The 18,530-nt window shown below is 33.9% G+C and overlaps 1 protein-coding gene across 1 annotated transcript; it reads left to right on the forward strand.

Moving 5' to 3' along the window:
- On the forward strand, positions 1 to 5,554 carry LOC147389627 (uncharacterized). Its single transcript, XM_086418212.1, has 8 exons — positions 1 to 264; positions 1,058 to 1,122; positions 2,551 to 2,607; positions 2,779 to 2,850; positions 3,008 to 3,256; positions 3,700 to 3,815; positions 4,464 to 4,550; positions 5,227 to 5,554. Exons 1-8 carry the CDS (start codon positions 9 to 11, stop codon positions 5,372 to 5,374), a joined length of 1,050 nt encoding a protein of 349 aa, XP_086274338.1. The 5' UTR covers positions 1 to 8; the 3' UTR covers positions 5,375 to 5,554.
- The last annotated feature ends 12,976 nt before the right edge of the window (positions 5,555 to 18,530 follow it).

Here is an 18,530-nt window from a genome sequence, read left to right on the forward strand (position 1 = left end):
TAGTGAGCATGATGTTCAAGATGCAGAACTCGTTCCATGGCCTTCAAAACTCAGAATACATTAGTGTTATGAAATATATCAACACCTCTTCTGTAGGGAAAACAGGTAGAAGAGACATGGGGAATGATTGCCACGAAAACCTGAGAGTACCAATAAATGTATGTTTTTGGCTTCTTGTTTCAGATTTAAAGGCTGCAGCAACATGGGAAGTTGATAGTTCAGGACTGACAACTGGAGTTCCCGCTTCCATGTATCTCCTATCTGGTATTAAATTTCCACTAAATATCCTTGTAATATCCAATTTTTCAAAAGGGAATTGATTTTTCTATAGAACTTTTTCCCTCTTCTGGAGAAATCTTGTCATTCTGTGGTCTGGGATGAAGTAAAATGGGAGCTACATTGCAGAATTTCTTTGCAAGAGGTAAAAATTCAATGGAGAAATCAATCCCCTTTTCTAAATTTCAAATATGTTTTGGTTATATTCAACATATGTAGAAAACTCATACATGGGATTTCACATTGAGGTCCTCTGCAATGTGAAAATCTCACATTGAATATCCAGAGACTTACAATCAATGTCAACTTTCAAGTTCATTTTTCTTTTTAAAATTTTTATTTTTATCATCGGCATGTATTGATTCAGGCTTTTTGTTGGAATTAGTCTATGATCTGTTTGTTCATACTTCGCCATTTTTTTTGTTTGCATGATAATCTACTCTTGAATGGATAAATTTAATTTTGAACTCCCTCATCTACCAAAGACTGCGTAGTCCTAAATATTTTATGCTTTCCAAGATGTTACCTGTGTGGTCACCTATTGACTTATTTATATATTTATTTATTTTTAAATAAACATTAGTGGTTGTAACATTTATATAGATGTTAATTCCTCAAACTTTTATGAGTAGTTTTTTTTTTTTTTTTTTCAATTTAATTTGTTATTTTTTTTTCCACAGTAACACAACTCTTATCAAGTTCAATATTAATTGTTGCTTTTGTTCAAGTATCTATATTACCTAACTAACCACTAGTCATTCATTTTGTACCCATTGTAAAGCTGAACAGAGTCCCTTCCAAATTGACAAAGAGATATCCATTAGTTATGGCAACAAAGGAAATGAGGTACTTTCTGCTGTCAAGTAAGAGTCCATTCCATGTGTGTCTGGGCGTATCGTTTTTTATTAAATAAATAATGTATGGAAATTATGTCAAAAGGGATGCTAGAGGGCTGTTTCAAAAGTACAATGATTTTGTGAGCCCTCCTTGACCAACAAATTGGCATCTTCATTGGAACTTCTAAGTGTATGCCCATTCAAAAGATCAAGTAAAACACAAGAACAAATAATAAAATCCTCAGTCTGTGAAAGAGTGGGACTAGTATTCTTAATTTCTTATACCAAAAAATTTAATTAATGTTGGTAGAGGCATGTTCTTGATGCATCACAACAGATTGGGAGCATACCCTGAAATTGTTGAAACATTAAATCAATGTTGGTAGGGGCACGTTCTTGATGCATCACATCTGGTCGGGAGTGGGACTGCTGGTAGGAAGGTTTCCATCAATCCATAATGATGTTTGATATCAGAAATTTTATGTGATGGAAAGTGGAACATCGACAGGGTAAGGAGCTATTTGGGGGGAAATAGCAAATGAAGTTGCTCAAAAAATGATTACCATGGGAATGGTTGAGTGGTGTGGAAACCGGTAGAAAATGGTGATTTCTCTTCAAAATCAGCTCGGGAATCAATTTCGTTCCCAAGCTTTGACCACACAAAATGGGGGGTTTCTAGAACAGTATGATTGCATTGAAAATTAAACTATTTGACTGGAAAATCCCCCACAAAGCATGTTGAGTGGATGAGGTAAGAAGAAGAAGATTGGTTCAATTGGTGTCTAGATATGTTTTCTTCAAGAGGAAGAACAGACTTTTGAACATCGGAATTTTGATGTCTGTTTAACAACGTGCTAATTACCCCTGGACGATGTAGATCATTGGTTAATGTTGTCAAATGAAGTCTTAAAGAATGTAAGATGGACGGTCAAGCATGTTTATAGAGAAGGAAATTATGTGGCAGATGCGTTGGCAAGAATGACTGCAAAGAAGTCCGATAAAATTTATTCATCAATAGAAAAGCTTCCCCTAATAGTTAGAAGGCAATGTTTGGGTGATTCTATGGATGTCCCAAATTTCAGATTGTAATTTTCCGTAGTGGGTATGTCCCCCCAAAAACACATGTAAATAATTTTATGATGAAATCCCGCTTCCTTGCTTAGCATAAAAATGTATTCATTCTTGAAGAAAGGATGCTCTTTTTTTCAATTTTTTTTAGTTTGTGTTATTTTACATTGTGTTAAAACATGGTACCTTCAACGTTCTCTTATTTTAGTCCTTTTTTTCTTAAATGAATATGTGCACGTCATCTATAATGAGGTTTTATTTATAGATGGTTCATTTCTCCAAAGTGTCCTTTTTCAACAATTACAAATCAAATAACTGTGCAATGCATTCCTTAGTCAAGCTTCTACATTCATTTCCTCGTTTGTTGCAGGAATTACTATATCTTTATGGATTTGTCATTGATAATAATCCAGACGACTATCTTATGGTAATGCCCTTGAATGACGTTTCTTATGTTTAGTAGTTACTCTTAATATTTGTCTTTCTTTGACCTTTTAAATCATGTTTGGTTGTGAGAAGAATATCCTAAATTGAGCACCTCCTTGTCGTAGTTATTAAGATGAAATTGCCCATCAGTGGATCTGACTGAAAAACACAGGTCCATTATCCCATCGAAGCTTTTCAGAGAGTTCCTTTTGTTGATTCCAAGGCGCAGCTTCTTGAAATACAGGTCATCCATCTCACCATATTGTTAAGTGGATTTAGGTTTTCATATGTTTTCAAGTTAACATAGCTAAAATTATGTATTGGTGCATCCATACTAATTTCTTCTCAGACATAATTATTTATAAATTTTCTTCCTTGATAGACCTGATTGGTGTTTGCAGAAGGGTGAGATGAGATGTCTTTTACCTAGAAGATTACTAGATCATGGATTTTTTTCAACGGGCCTCCAACAAAATGAAGACAATTGTAAGTTCTCAAATGGTCGGTTGTGTGATTATAGTTGGAGTGGTCAGCGCAAGATGCCTCCATATTTGGACAAACTAGTTTTCCCTGAGGATTTCTTAACTGCCTTACGGACCATAGCCATGAAAGAGGAGGAGCTGCTTAATGTTTCATCATTGCTAGAAGAGGTGCATTTCCTCAAAATAGTTTCTATTTGAATAGTTGGGATTTTTACTAAAAAGTTGGAAAATTTTATTTTTATTTTACACACACACACACACAAACACGAGTATGTGTTTCCTTGTCTTTAACTCCATCAATTATGCTGGTCAAGTAGTTAATTATTAGAGATAGTGGATCTTAATGGGGGGCACACATACAAGTATATGTTTCTTCATACTTACCATTTACATGGCTAGTTTTTCAAAGACAATTAGAGTTTTGTCACCACTGTCAGGAGAACTGTTTAAGAAAGTCTCAGATATACCATTTTCTGTGAAGTAGTTATAGAAGTTCTGTCTGCCTTTGGAGGGAGTTTTGATCCTTTTCCCGATCATGCTATTTGTTCTGTGCTCATGTTCTTTTATGTGCAGTCCTTGATCCTCATTTCTTTAATTTTCTATCTTTTAAGCTTGTTGAATCTGGAGAGGGGAGGCAACCATCTGATACAGAAGTTCGTGCAGCAATATGGGAGGCTTGTGGGGATTCTGGTGCTTTGCAATTGCTTTTTGATCTTCTTCAAACGAAGTAATCTCTGGCAGCATCCCATATTATTTCCTGTTAATTCTATAGGAGAGCTTCTATTGCCACATCAACTTTTGCTAACACCACCCGTATATGTGTGCTACTTCTTTCATGATTTATGTATGAATTGGGGTGACGTTAGCAAAAGGGCGTGTGGCAGTAGAATCTCTCTTCTTTAAATAACTTCCTTTAGTACTCATTTTCTTTCCCTTTGATCTTTGTTTATTCCAATTTCAATGGTAGATAGACCAAAAAGTTCAGATAGGTTATAATCTTGTACTAACTCATCTCCCGTTCAAACTAAGTAGGAAGTAAAAAGGTATTTAAAAGGAACTCAATTTGACAATTGTTGGGCTCATGTGGTCAGAAGGCCACTATTTGGTGGAGTTAATAGAACTACTTGTAAGTCTCAGAAGGAATTATTGGCATAAACATGTTCTCTACTAGTTTCATTTGTGTGTCAGATGGTGACAACCCACTTATTTTACATTTATAAACCTTAGTGAGAAGTAATTCAGAGAGGAACTAAAACTTACAATATATCACATTACTTGTAATTTTCTTTAGTTTTAGTTTCTTAAATTAAAATCATGACTTTATAAGCATAAATCAGTCTCCACCTACAGTCACTCACAGAAGTTTCAATTTCAGGATGATGGAGCTCGAAGAGGGTTCTGGAACAGAAGCTTTTGACACTGAGCTTCTTGAAAAGGCTCATGTTACGGAGCTCCTCGAAGGGTATGTGAGAATTCTTCAGTCTTTGATTTTCCCTTCAAAAGGACTATTGTTGCTAGATTCATTGAATTGATCATCCAAGTGAAACAATCCATTAGGGAATTGTGGATTCTGTTGACTTTTCTGAGTTTTGAATCAAATCATCTGTGGTTTTGAAAATCTTATCCAAATCTACACAGACTCTTCCGACATTTAAGATAATTTGCAAGTTCTAATTCTTTTTTAGAAACCCGTTGAAGGTTTCATGAGTCATCTATGATATTTTATTATTTTTTATTGATATATTTGAAAAACATCATCTAAATCTTATCTCAATTATGTGTAATGTAACTATTATCTAGACCTTCACATACATATATTTTCAGATTCATACAAATATTTGAATCTACATCTGTGATGCATGTATCATCATGATACTTCTCAAATGTAACACATATTTGAGAAAATCAGAAAAATTTAAAATATAAATACTTGGCCAAGCCATTAATGGAAAGTAGAAAACAATGTGAATTTGTTGATATTCCATAGGAAATACTTTGCCGATGATGAATGTTCTGTGATGGCTCTAGGTGCTTATGCATTGTCATTGTCCAACTTATAATAAATGTTATTTGATTTCAAATTCATGCATCTTTGTTTTTTTTCTGATAAGCTCATAATTTTTGACAAATTGACGCAGTGGTAACGAAGGTATGGGTGCAGAAAAGTTCATGAGCAGAAACCGGTTGTCAAGTATAATTTATCGACGAGGGCAAAAACAACTCACTCGCCTATTCCTGAAGGAAGCAGAGACTGCTCTGCAACTATCCTTGAGTGAAGAGAGCTGAGTATTAGTGTATCATTTATGTATCGCCGAGTGTAAATTGCTTTCATGATTAGTTGATTTTCTATGTAACATAGGATAATTACCTTCTTTTATGGATCTGAAAACTGTTACATCTTTTGGAGTTTTGTTTTATATTTAAAACTTCTGCAACAATAATCAGTGTTGAATGATTCCTTGATCATGATTTTTTATTATTATAAATATTTTGTAAAGCACGTACTAAACTAGATCCAATTGAGGTGGGAACGAGCGAAATTGGGGAATTTTATTCAAACAACAAAAGAACAAAACTTGTCCTATATTGAAACAAAAACAATGAACTGATTCATACAAAACTTGTTCAATATTGAAACTAAAACAATGAAGAACTAATTATGAATTGGATTTTGGATTTGGCCTTAAAAATTTGGTGTTTGAAAGTTTACAGACTTGATCTTCTTTGGAGGCTTTGTAGAGGTTTTTCTTTTCTTAGGGCCTGAACTTGAATTACTGACGTGATTTTTCTTTTGGAAGACATGTGATGATTTTGATCTTCTGTGGAAGTTTTTTCTCTTCTTTGGACTTGATCTTGATTGGCTTAGTAGAGTTTCACTTTTAGAGGACTGGAAGGCTTGATCTCTGTGGAGGCTTTGTAAAGGTTTTTCTTTACTTCATGCTTAAGCTAATCGATCGAGATAAGAGTCTTTTCTTCTAGAAAATTGGTTCTCTAGAAACATTCTAATCCTGTAAGATTAAGGATGAAGAACTCATCATTTTCTCCACTCACATTTGCAAGGAACTCCATTATGTACTCATTGATATTGTGTTCTTAGCCTCGACCAGCCATGTTCTTTTGATGTAATCATAGGTCCCGCATTGAATTGAATGCATAAATTGATCCCGAGGAATAGAAATTCAAACAATCAATATAAGAAAAAAGAGTCGTGCTTGAGTGACCTCAAAATTGTACCTCATATCGCACATCTTAACATGAAAGTGTGTAGGAACCATAGATACGCGTCAAAGAGCATCTGTGGTTCCTATGCACTTTCACGTCAAGATGTGCGATGTGAAGTACAATCTTGAGGTCACTTCAGCATTAGTCAAGAAAAAATAAAAATCATCTCCATCATAGCCGTATCTCAAAAGTTTGAGGTTGATCTCGATGGATTAGCTTAAGCAGAAAGTAAAGAAAAACCTTTACAAAGCCTCCACAGAGATCAATCCTTCAAGCCCTTCTTTAAAAGTGAAATTATACCAAGTCAATCAAGCTCAAGTCCAAAGAGGAGGAAAAACTTCCAGAGAAGATCAAAATCATCACAAGTCTTCCATAAGAAAAACCATGTTAATAATTCTAGTCCAGGCCCTAAGAAAAGTAAAACCTCTACAAACCCTCCAAAGAAGATCAAGAACATTTTAGGATAAAGAGAGTGTATCCACGTTATAGCTATCATCAAATATCTAGATTTCTCATGAATCTGCCCAATCGTTGATTTTAAGAACTAGAGTGTTCTATTCAGTCACAAAATTCCCTGCATATTATGAAAAATTCATAAAGATTAATTGAATAATCGATGATCTATATCGACTAATCACGAAATAAGTTTACACTTTTACTCTTCACCCCTCAAAAATTATTTTCTTCAACATTTCTCAAGAACAAGATAGGATTTTTAGGGATGTTGAACATGATAGGTTTGGATAGGAAACCAGAAACGACATTTGAATATTTCTCAAACTTTTGTTGATTTTTATACGAAATTTTCACAAATTAACCGAATTGAAGCCTCGCAGAATGATTATTGAATCCAAATGCAGATATATTTCATACTGTAGCAAACATAAATGATTGTCAAAAAGGAGGTAACTAGCAAAACAGTAGCCAAATGCAGATCAATAGCCTCCGAGGACGTAAATCAGAAAATGGTGAACTTCTTAAATATCTTTGTTGTGTTTTCTTCTTTATTTTTCATTATTAGGTGTTTATTATTTGTTGTCAATTTTTGCAACAACGTATAAGATGTTGATTCTTGAAAGACGAGGTGACAAACTTAGAAACATTCAGATGAAATGACGGGTGTAGGGGTATCAATGGGTCGGTTCCACATATACCCAAAACCGAACTCTAAATAAAATCTTGATTCTGATTCCTATTGATTTCGGTTTCAGGTATGAGATCCTTGGAACAATAACAGATCCAACATATACCCGACACTATTCGGGTACTCACTAAGATGCATTATGTATTTTTGAATAAGAAAAATAAAATAAAAATGAACATCTAATAAAATAGACAATTATATATTTATAAGATGTAACAATTTATCTTGTAATTCTTCAATAGAAAGTTAAGATCAACAATAAATGCTTCAAGTAAATCAAACTTTTGAAACTAAAATCATAGAAAATTATAGTATGAACCATTAATTTGTTGTTGAAATTGTAAAAATATGAAAAATGAATAAGAGTAGATGTAGAGAAAAGGTTAAAAAATAAAGACTTCACATTTTCTTCGTATTTTGATTTTACTTCAACTATATTTACTTTAAAACTTGTCTTTGTAAGCATTTAATTAGATTACAAATTTTATTATAATATCATAAATTTACTATTTTAGGAGGCCCGATAACTACCTAGAACCAGACCCAAAAATGATTGAGTCCATATTGATAGACCCAAAACCTACTAATCGGTTTTAGGTACATCGGGCAATTGGGTACTGGTTGACTCCCTTAGATGAGAGATCGATTAGAAAACCTTCTAATCAATTTGATGACCCTAAATACCTCATTTTATACAAATTTTTTGAAGTTTATGATGGGGTGGGTATGGATGTCTGCGTTTAAAGGACTGAAGCCCCCTCCCCCGTTTCAAAACTAGTTATTATCAAACTCTTTAATCATGTGATATATTATATTTAGTCTATTCAATCATATCTCCAATCCATCATTTTCAATCTAATCTTTACCCTTTGTGAAAAAACTCTAGATATTTCTATCCCAAATTCTCATTATTCTTTTACTTTCTAAAAAATTATGTTGATTTTTTATTCCCAAAATCAGTCATCTTAAATCAAGTAATAAATGTCATCACGAGATGGAGATTTCCAACAATAACTTATCATGACAAAAGGGAGACCCAAAATTTATTATAATATAATTTTACTTATATTAAAAAAATAATAAAAAACAAATATAGAAGAAGATGGAGAAAATAAATATAAATATATTTTCAATAACAAAAGACTTGGCTTTGGACAAGGTAGAATGAAGGAATAAAATTTATTTAGCCAACTACAATCTTTGGGATAAGGTTTTGTTGTTGTTGTTGATTCATTGTGCCACATCGGACTTGACACTAGAAACGAAACATCCTCATCGGAAGTGGAGCACTAGGGCCAATATTGCTTTTATAATAAGCGAGTCTCGTCAATGGTGATAGAAAGTATCTAGTTCTTTATAGCTTGATGTGCACGAAGTCCCAACTCAGTTTCTTTCTCTCATTTACCCTCTTCTCTGCCTGCTCATATTCAATCTCATATGTTAGAGGTTAGTAGGATTGAAAAACAACATTAGCAATTTTTAATTTTATTTCAAATTTAACTCATGTCGTAAGCCTTGAAAGCTCTCACACCCTCTAGGAGTGTCATTGGGTACCCATTTGACCTGAATCAGAATCCTAAACCTTGATTTGGATTCTTTTTTATTGGAGCCAATAAGAATCGGGTCTCTTGGAAATCGAATTAAGAATCAAAACTTACGGAGATTTGAAATCTTTTAAGGAGTTAATTCTGACAATTTTGATCATGATTCCATTAATTTGATAATCGAAATCAATAGGAACAAGAATCGATAAAAGTTGATGGCTGTGGTTCTAATTCTAGTTAATCCTTTAGGAACCGAACCAGAATTGACCCATTGCCACCTCTAGATCACTAAGATAGGTCACCAAAGCCGATTTGAAGAAATCAAATAAATGTATATCAAATATAATAAATATGTGAAAATATTTTTGTTATTTGAAAAACAGGAACATTAAACATCACACATATAACTTGGCTGAGTTTCTAATTTTTATCAGCAATTAGCTTAAACAAGTTTGGTAATGAGTCTACGCAAATTCATTGTCCCAAAATTCTCCCAATTTTTTCAAAATTTTGTAAAATTTTCTGAATAAGAAATTAGCAAATCCACAACAAAATGAAAACAATTTTACTCTTTCCCCTCAAAATTTCATTTTCTTCCACATTACAATTTGAAAAAGGTTTTTCGTGAGGTTGAAGATGATGGGTTTTGCTAAGAAATCCAAAAGCATCATTTCTATATTTTTCAAAAATTTTCAATTCTTCTGCAAAGATTTTTCAAATTTATCTGAATTAGTCGAATTAAATCTTCCACGAATAATTAGAGTACATGAACTTTGTTCCTATGCTCAAATTCAATCCATTAATTTGAGAATCGAAATTGATATCAACCAGAATTGATAAAAATTAACAGTTGTACCAAACCAGAATTGACACATTGACACCCCTGTACCACTACGATAGGTCATCATGACGATTTCAAGAACTCAAATCAATATTTATTAAATCTAAGAAATACATCAAAATATTTTTATTATTTAAAAAAAAGGAACATTAAACATCACACATATAACTCAATTGAATTTTTAATCTATATCAACAATAGGTTTAAACAAGTTTGGTTACTTAGTCTACTCAAATTCATAATCCCAAATTTCTCTGAATTTTGGAAATGTTTCTGATTAATGGTTGAATATGAAAACAATTTTACTCTTTCCCCTCAAAATTTTAATTTTTTTTCACATTAAAATCTTGAAAACGATTTTAAACTTTAAAGAGGTTGAAGACGGTGGGTTTTGGTAAGAAATCCGAAAACATCATTTATATATTTTTCAAGGTTTTCTCGATTTTTTTTTACATTTTTTTAATTTTTCTTTTGGAATTTACGTGAATTAGTCAAATTGAATCCCTACTGACTAATTACAGAATTTGAACTTAGTTACTATACTAAAATTCATTCAAAATGAGTCGAGTTGATGAGTTTAGAACTTTAGAAACCTGGATTTTACCTGTAGTGCTTTCATTGATTTCCATTGGGAGATGGTGTTATAGGAAAAATCATCCCAACAAAGTAAATAAATATGATTAAATGGTCAATATTGTAATTTCAACAACCACAAACTAATTTTTTTTTACTGCTCATGGTCATGGACTTTAGGTAGGGCTTAAAGCCCTTGGATTCAATTAGTTAAAACTGCATTCGAACCATTTAGCTTTCACTAAACCCAGATCTGGATCTGACCCAACCAAATTACTTAATTCGGGTAAGTCGGGTTAGATAATTTCGGATCTTTCAACCTTTTTTTTTTTTCTTCTATATTTCTTTTGTAATTGATATACTATTATATTTTACCATTATAATTCATATATATATTTTTTAATAAGAATTCATATTAGTAGAAGGAAGGTTTATTGAAAAAATATAAAAATATAATTTTCAAAGCAATATATCATTCAAATATAGGGATGGATTTGTATTTGACCTAGATCCAATTGATAAAGATCTAACTTAGGTCAAGGGACATCAACCCATATTAGACCCATTTTTTAAATCGGATATATTCCAAGGAATCAAATCCATTCATGCCCTAATTTCAGGATCTGAACTGAAAGTCCTAAGAAATCCCCAAAAAGTCAAAAATTACTTTTCACCAAGATACACTAAAATTGGATTTAGGATGTGTTTGATTTCATGGAAAAATGATTAGGATGGAAAAAATTGAATTCATTGTTTGATATTTTTTTTTAAAAAATAACAAGGAAAAAAAAAAGAGAAGAAAAGAAGATGAGGAATAAGAGGGAGGGAAGGGAGGACATGTTGGCGGTGGCGGCATTGAAGGTGAGGGAAGAAAAAGAAGGAGAGAGAGAGAGAGAGAGGAAAAAGAAGCTGACTGACGACAAAAATGCTGACGGTGACGATAATGGTGAGGTTGAGGTTGAGTGTGATGGTGGATATGGTAGTGGTGGTGATGGAGAAGAAGAATAGATAAATTAGAATTATAACTTGGGGATGGAAAACAGAGGTGGATTTTATTTTTCCACTTATATCGGTAGGAAAGTCTAATACAACTTTTTTTTTTTTTTGTTTGAATTTTGGATGTGGGTGAAAAAATAATTTTCTATGAAAAATGCAATTAAACCATGAAAACTGTCATTTTCCATACTATTTTTCATGTGCAATCAAACATACCCTTAAAATTAAGTAATACGGACAAATTTGTAATTCACTTAAATTTACTATTTACCCAAGCAAAATAGATTTAGGATGTATGTTTGGGATATTTACGAAAAAGTGATATACTTTTGATGAATTTACGATTCAGGCTCAATGTTCATTTTAATTACCAAAATGTGAACGATAACAAATTGGATGGTTTTTAAAGTGACAATTTCGTAGGTTTAAAGTGACTAATTGGACTTAATCATATAGAACCTGTGAAATAGGAACTTTAAAACCACCTGTTCTGATTTTTTTATAACCAAAATGTGATCATTCATATTTTGGTAATTAAAATGAACAGTTAGCAGGAATTGTAAATAACTCATTTTCAGCTCACGAAATGGTAACTCAACCTATATGTTTTCCCATTAGAAGACCTAATCCAACCCTTGTTGGGTAAGATTCTTGCTGATCCAATCCTTATCAGATTGGTCCTTGGTCAAACCTGATCTCATCCTGACTAAATCCTAATCTAAATCAATCTTTTAAATTAATATTCAAATCTAATTCTTAATGATACGGTGTAGCACATCACACCTTATTACATTGCATCCTACATAATACTCTAATGAGTTGTGCTGGGGTGACAAAAATGGAGATGCAAAGATGACAAAATGATGTGGTGTCATGCACATTACCGTAGATGCTTTTCTGCGAGATACGAGTAATAAGCATCTACAGTTATACAGTTATGTGCATACCACCACATCATTTTTGTCACCTTTGTGTCATTCCAGCATTTTCCTACTCTAATAACAGGTAAGGTGTGCCTTGCATGCAAGTTGCAGACTCAATTACTCTTTATAATTTCATAAAACCAATTTAAAACAAGTAACTAAGACCAATCAAACAAAGTTCATAGAACTTACCAGGCTCCATGAGGCAATGCATGTTCTTGCACCAAAATCAACATAGATTTTGGGCTCTCTTCAGACCACAAAACAACCATAACCTACCACCAAAAAAAATTGTGGTTTATTTACAACCCTTATTTATGCTAAAAACAATAATTCTTTTCCTCTCTAAAATTGGTTCAGGGCAGGCAAATCAATGTGGCTCCAACTATTTATACCCTGTTTGGTAACTCTGTGATCTTGTCCTAAAACTGGTTTTACTTTTACTTTTCCGAATGGATTGGGATCCTTAGATTCATGAAATAGAAATCATAAGGAAACACGAAATCCTGATTGCGTAGACTCAAAATCCAACTATGGAAATTTATGTTAGGGATATGCATTGGATTTTGTATTCCTCAGTAAGTATTTCATGATCCTATAAATCTCGAACCAAAGGGCTAGTGAGATTTCAAAGACCATGCCTCAGGAAGCGGAGGCCTTGAGTTCGAATCACCCCCTAGGGTCCACCCTCAGGGATTTATCCCACAAATTACCAAATGTTTGTGTGTGTGTTGGGGCTTATCAAAATCTAATTTGGATTAAAAAAAAAAAAAAAAAAAAACTGAAGGAAAAAAGGAAAAAAAAAAGCTCAGGCAGAATTGATCCTTTTTTTTTTTCTTATTTTTCCTCTTCTTGCATCTCCATTTCTCTTTTATTAAAAAAAATAAAGTATTGATTTAGGAATAAATTATGTCAAGCATGAGATTAAAAAAATCCAATATAAAGAAGAAAAATTCAATTAAATGAAATACTACCTGTTGATCATGGTTGCAAATAAGTTGGGATCGGACCATTGACCTTAAGTTTCGAGTGGAGGTCATGAAATTGAGCTCCACCATAATCGTCAAAGCCTTATTACAACGATTTAGGGAGCTCATCTCAATGAAGATTATCTAATTGAGCTATCGACATTAAAAAAAAAAAAAAACGTTGGATGAAAATACTAAATGGGCTTGTGATCTATTTATGTAACCTTTTTTACCCTCTTTTATGTAACGTTCATGCATTTTCCGTTGTACCGACCATTAATACCTTGAACCTAGCCATAATGGCAAATAAAGCTTTTTGCCTGCAAAACCAGGCTGGTGACTGAGTGGTGGAAGACTCTAGATTCGACCCATACACGTTGGCGAATCCTAGTGACTGTTTTGGCGGAGTTTACAACGAAGTGGAATATGGATCATTGTCAGCCCTAGGAAAATCGTAGGCACATATCAATAGTACATGTAAATTTTTTCATTAAGCTCTAGTTACTAGCTGTTTGGGTTGTCAATTACCTAGGTTTTCCCCATTTTGGTGACCTTACAAAATCAAAGGTACATGATGTTGCCTACCAAGCATAATTTATTGCATTTTGTGTATGAGATAAAACAAAATTATGTTTATATATCTATATCTATATAATAAAACACAATTTTAGATCCTAGTGAGCTACAATTTTATTGCGGATAAATGTCCTCTCCGGCTAGAGTTACATTTTTTCTTCATCCCTTTCAATTTTATTGTCTTTGTTCTTCTCACCCCCTTTTTCTCCTAAATTTCACTTTCCAAGCATAGTGGAATTTTGAATTTCCACAAAGGAAAAAAAATTGGGATGAAAAACTTAAAAAAAAATTGGGGGCCTTGTTTAAGCAGAGGTGAAAAACATTTTGCATATACCTCTCCACGTTTTGATGAATATTTGAGATATCCTCCCCCACCCACCTCATTTTCAAAACTAGTTATTATCAAACTCTTCAACCATAACAAATATATTGCTTCTCCTCTCCAGTTAAAAAAAAAATGGTTCTCGTCTCCAACAATAAGCTCAACGTGGTAACATCGTCCTTTGTAACGATCAAGGTTGGTTAGTCCATTGGTCCACACAGTTGTCCATGTATCTGTAGAAGATTCGGCAGCTACTGCGGGAAGGAAAGATTTCTTCTCTGACCTAAACCAACTATTCGAAAAGTGCCTATGCCTTCCCGAAAGAAAGAAATTGATAAATTTTAGTTTATTCAATCTTATCCAATCCATCATTTTCAATCTAATCTTGATCCTCTGTCAAAAACCCTAGATTTCTATCCCAAATTTTCGTAAGTTTTTTAACATTCTCAAAGATTATGTTGATTTTTTCTCCCCAAAATCCCCCAAAATCAGTCATCTTAAATCAAGTAAAAAATGTCATCACAAGATGGAGATTCCAACAATAACTTATTACGACAAGAGGAAGACCCAAAATTTATTATAATATAATTTTACTTATATTAAAAAAAAAAAAGAACATAGACAAAGATAGATAAAGCAAATATTAAATTCATTGTCAATAACAAAAGACTTGGCTTTTGGACAAGGTAGAATGGAGGAATCAGATTTATTTAGCCAACCAAAAATCTTTGGGATAAGGCTTTGTCGATAGATTTGTTTGCCTTAATCATGCAAATCAGCTGTGCTCATGTGCTTGGAGTTCCAAAACTTTCCTCTTCTGCTATGAAATCAGTGAATTAAATATCCTTGTCGACGCTTTGGTAGGGAAATTAAGTGCAATCTACAGATGGGCAAAACTAGATCTTGAAGTTCCTATGCCTTAAAAGACAGCTTGCAAGTACCAAGACCCATTAGGAAACAATCTCATTCCTTCGAAGCTGGAAAAGAAAAAGAACACGATTTACGAGATGCAGTAGCCACTACTAGCATTAATGTGGTCCAGGGTGACTTCCTTTAGCCATCTCATTGGTAAACCATTACACTCCTCGGGTGTGAAGCAAAAAGAGCATGGGTCCCTGATGCTATAACCTCCAACACCAATGCTTGGATTCCTGAAATTGAGTCACCTATGGTTCAAATACCTTCATTGAACGAACAGAAAGCAAAGGGACTCGTAACACCAAATATGTTCAATTCAACTCATAGCGTAAGAGATATCGCTTCATTATCAAAGGAGAAACCACCTGAAGTTGTGTTGGCTTCAAAAGATAGGTCTTCACTTGAAAAAGAAGAAAAGATCATAGCTCTAAGGTCAGGATAGAAAGGTGCCAGTTTCGCATTCAATTGTGTCAAGCACTCCATTATGCCCCCTCTCTCAAGAAGATAGGTCATACAACGAGATCCCACAAGTAACTTCTACTAGAAAAAACTTTTTGTGGTGATCGACCAAGTCTATATATCACCAGCAGATGGTAATATTATACTTGTGAGTGATGACGAGGTTGAGGAGCCATTTAAACCTTCTGCAAATTACTCTGAAATTTCTGGAAGCTGGAAAATAAAAATGATTAGATGAGTCCATGTAATTATCAGAAGGATCAAATCTTGGCACACGGTAGTGTACACGGCTGACGTGGCAAGGGCACAGAACCACACATCTTTCCTGTGTGTGTACCCGATGAAAACGATCTATGGCTCTGTGCCTTTTCCACGTCAGCTGCGTACCAGGACCGTTTCTAAAATGTTGGGGAATCCAAATGATCACAGAGATTGATTCTAACGGTTAGATCAAGGGTTAAGATGAGATTTTTAAGCAAAAAAGGATCTAACGAATTTGAGCAAAAGAGGCGGGCATGCGCACTAAGGTTTTCAACGGGTTGGTCCCAAACACAATGGATGCAGTCCATGTGCCCTGGGCCCCCATGTGCGCGCGAGGCCTAGTTTCTTTTTGTCTTATACTGAAGCAAGTAGAAAGTAAGAACATTTATAAGTTGAGCACAAGTTTTATATTTACTTGATGTGGGACTAAATATTTAGAGAGTTATCTCAAAAACTCAAGAGAAAGAAAAAAAAGAAAATCTTTGACTTCTCAACTATCACAAATAAGGAAAAATTTTCTTTTAATTAAGATTTCATCTAAAATAGAAAAACCCTACACCAACCTCACTCAAGAGAAAATAAGGTCTTGAGTTCAAATCTTTCCCCCAACAAAATCCAATAAATAATATTAACTATGAATCCTACAACAATTGCATCTCTAGAAAACCTGTTGTGAAACATTTCTTTTGAAAATGTCTAGATGAAGGCATTCTAAAAATTAACAAGGATGGTTTGTTATTTTCTAATAAAGGAGGGCTAGGGCTAATCGCTAGAAACTTCCATGGAGATTTTGTATTTTCAGGTTGGGTGAGTACATACGGGTGGATATCATCGATTGAGCTTAATGCGATCTTAGATGCTCTGAAAATTGCTAATCGAAAGGAGTTTGGGCAAATGATTTATTGTTTTGATTCTCTATACTCTATTAAGAGCATTAACAATGAGATCGAAGGAGCTTGGAGATATATGGAAACCACTAGGGAAATTTAGTTGTTGCAAAATTCCTTTTTATCTTGTGGGTTCGAATTCTTGTGGTTTGAAGCTAATAGAGCATGTAGAAAAGCTTTGAGCGTTGGGTGAGGGTTTCTTTGTAGCTGGGGATACATCTTGTGTTCGTCAAGAGATCTCGAAAATAATGATAGAAGATCTATTTTGTAATTATTATCATTGAGATCTTGTAGAGGGAGGGGCCCTTTAACCCCAGCTTATCAATCAAATAAAAAAAAACATTTGAGATTAAAAAATTCGAATAAAACGAAGGAAAAACAAATAGAATAGAATTGAATGAATACTACCTGCTGATCATGGTTGCAAATAAATTGGGATCGGACCATTGACCTTAAGTTTGGCTTGGAGAACATCAAATTGAGCTCCACCATAGTCATCCAAGCCTTATTCCAATAATTTAGGGAGATCATGTAATTGAATTATGTATATATATAAAAGAAGGATTTTCTGGATGAAACACCACATTGGCTTCTGATCTCTTTATAAATTTTCCCCCTAAATTCCACGCCCCATGGGTAGTGAAAATACCATTTACCCTGTCAATGTAACGCTCACGTGCTATTGATTGTATCTAATTAATCCCCTGAATCTTTTCATAATTGTAAATAAAGTACAAGAAAATTGAGATACATCAAATCTTGTCATAATTGCAAATAAATTAATATGCCTACAAAACCAAGTTGGTGGCAGCTAGGTGAAAGACTCGAGATTCAATTCAATCAATGTTGGCCAATCCTAATGACTAACCCCAAAGAGTTGGCGAGATGGCCATGACCCTTTGATGGAAAATTTGAGATACATCAAATCTCGTCATAATTGCAAATGAATTTATTTGCCTACAAAACCAAGTTGGTGACAGATAGGCGAAAGACTCAAGATTGGATTCAATCCATGTTGGCCAATCCTAATGACCAACCCCAAAGGGTTGATGAGATAGCCATGACCGTTCGATGCAAATTGTGAGATATATCAAATCTCGTCATAATTGCAAATGAATCTATTTGCTTGCAAAACCAAACTTGTGACAGCTAGGCAGAAAACTCGAGATTTGATTCAATCCATGTTGGCTAATCCTAATGACTAACCCCAAAGGGTAGGTGAGATGGTCAAGACCTTTAGGAAGCAGAGGTCTTGAGTTCGAATCACCCCTAGGGACCATGGGGATTTAATCCAAGAAATTACTTGCTTTGTATGGGGGGAGATGACTACACGTGCCTTAAGGATTAGTGAGATCCTCTAAAAGGTCCAGATACATTGGTTTCTAAAAAAAATACTAATGGTTGTTCTAATTGAGTTCTCAACGAAGTGGAATATGGATGGATGGATGTCAGTCCTATGGAAATTGTAGCCACATATCAACAATGCATGTTGTTTTCTTCATAAAGCTTTGGCTAACAATAGATGTGGAGCCAAGATTTTCCCGAGAGGGGGGGGGGGAGGTCAAATTATAGTTGACCAAAGACGTTGAAGTGCTTGAAGATACGTGGTTTTGAGGAGAAAATTCAAGGATTTTTTTTTTAGAGGTTGAATGCAATGTATTTAGATCATTTACAAGAAACTTTTGAATTAGAAGATGAGAATTGTTTAAAGAAAATTTTGGGGTTTGTTACAAAGGGATTAAGCCGAGTTCAAAATGATGGGGGCACATCATCAAAAGTAAAGGGGTGTCTCAAATATTCATCGAAAG

The sequence above is a fragment of the Akebia trifoliata genome, chromosome 12, assembly GCF_017979445.1.
Source record: "Akebia trifoliata isolate Shusen 1 chromosome 12, ASM1797944v1, whole genome shotgun sequence".
Lineage (NCBI taxonomy): Eukaryota > Viridiplantae > Streptophyta > Magnoliopsida > Ranunculales > Lardizabalaceae > Akebia > Akebia trifoliata.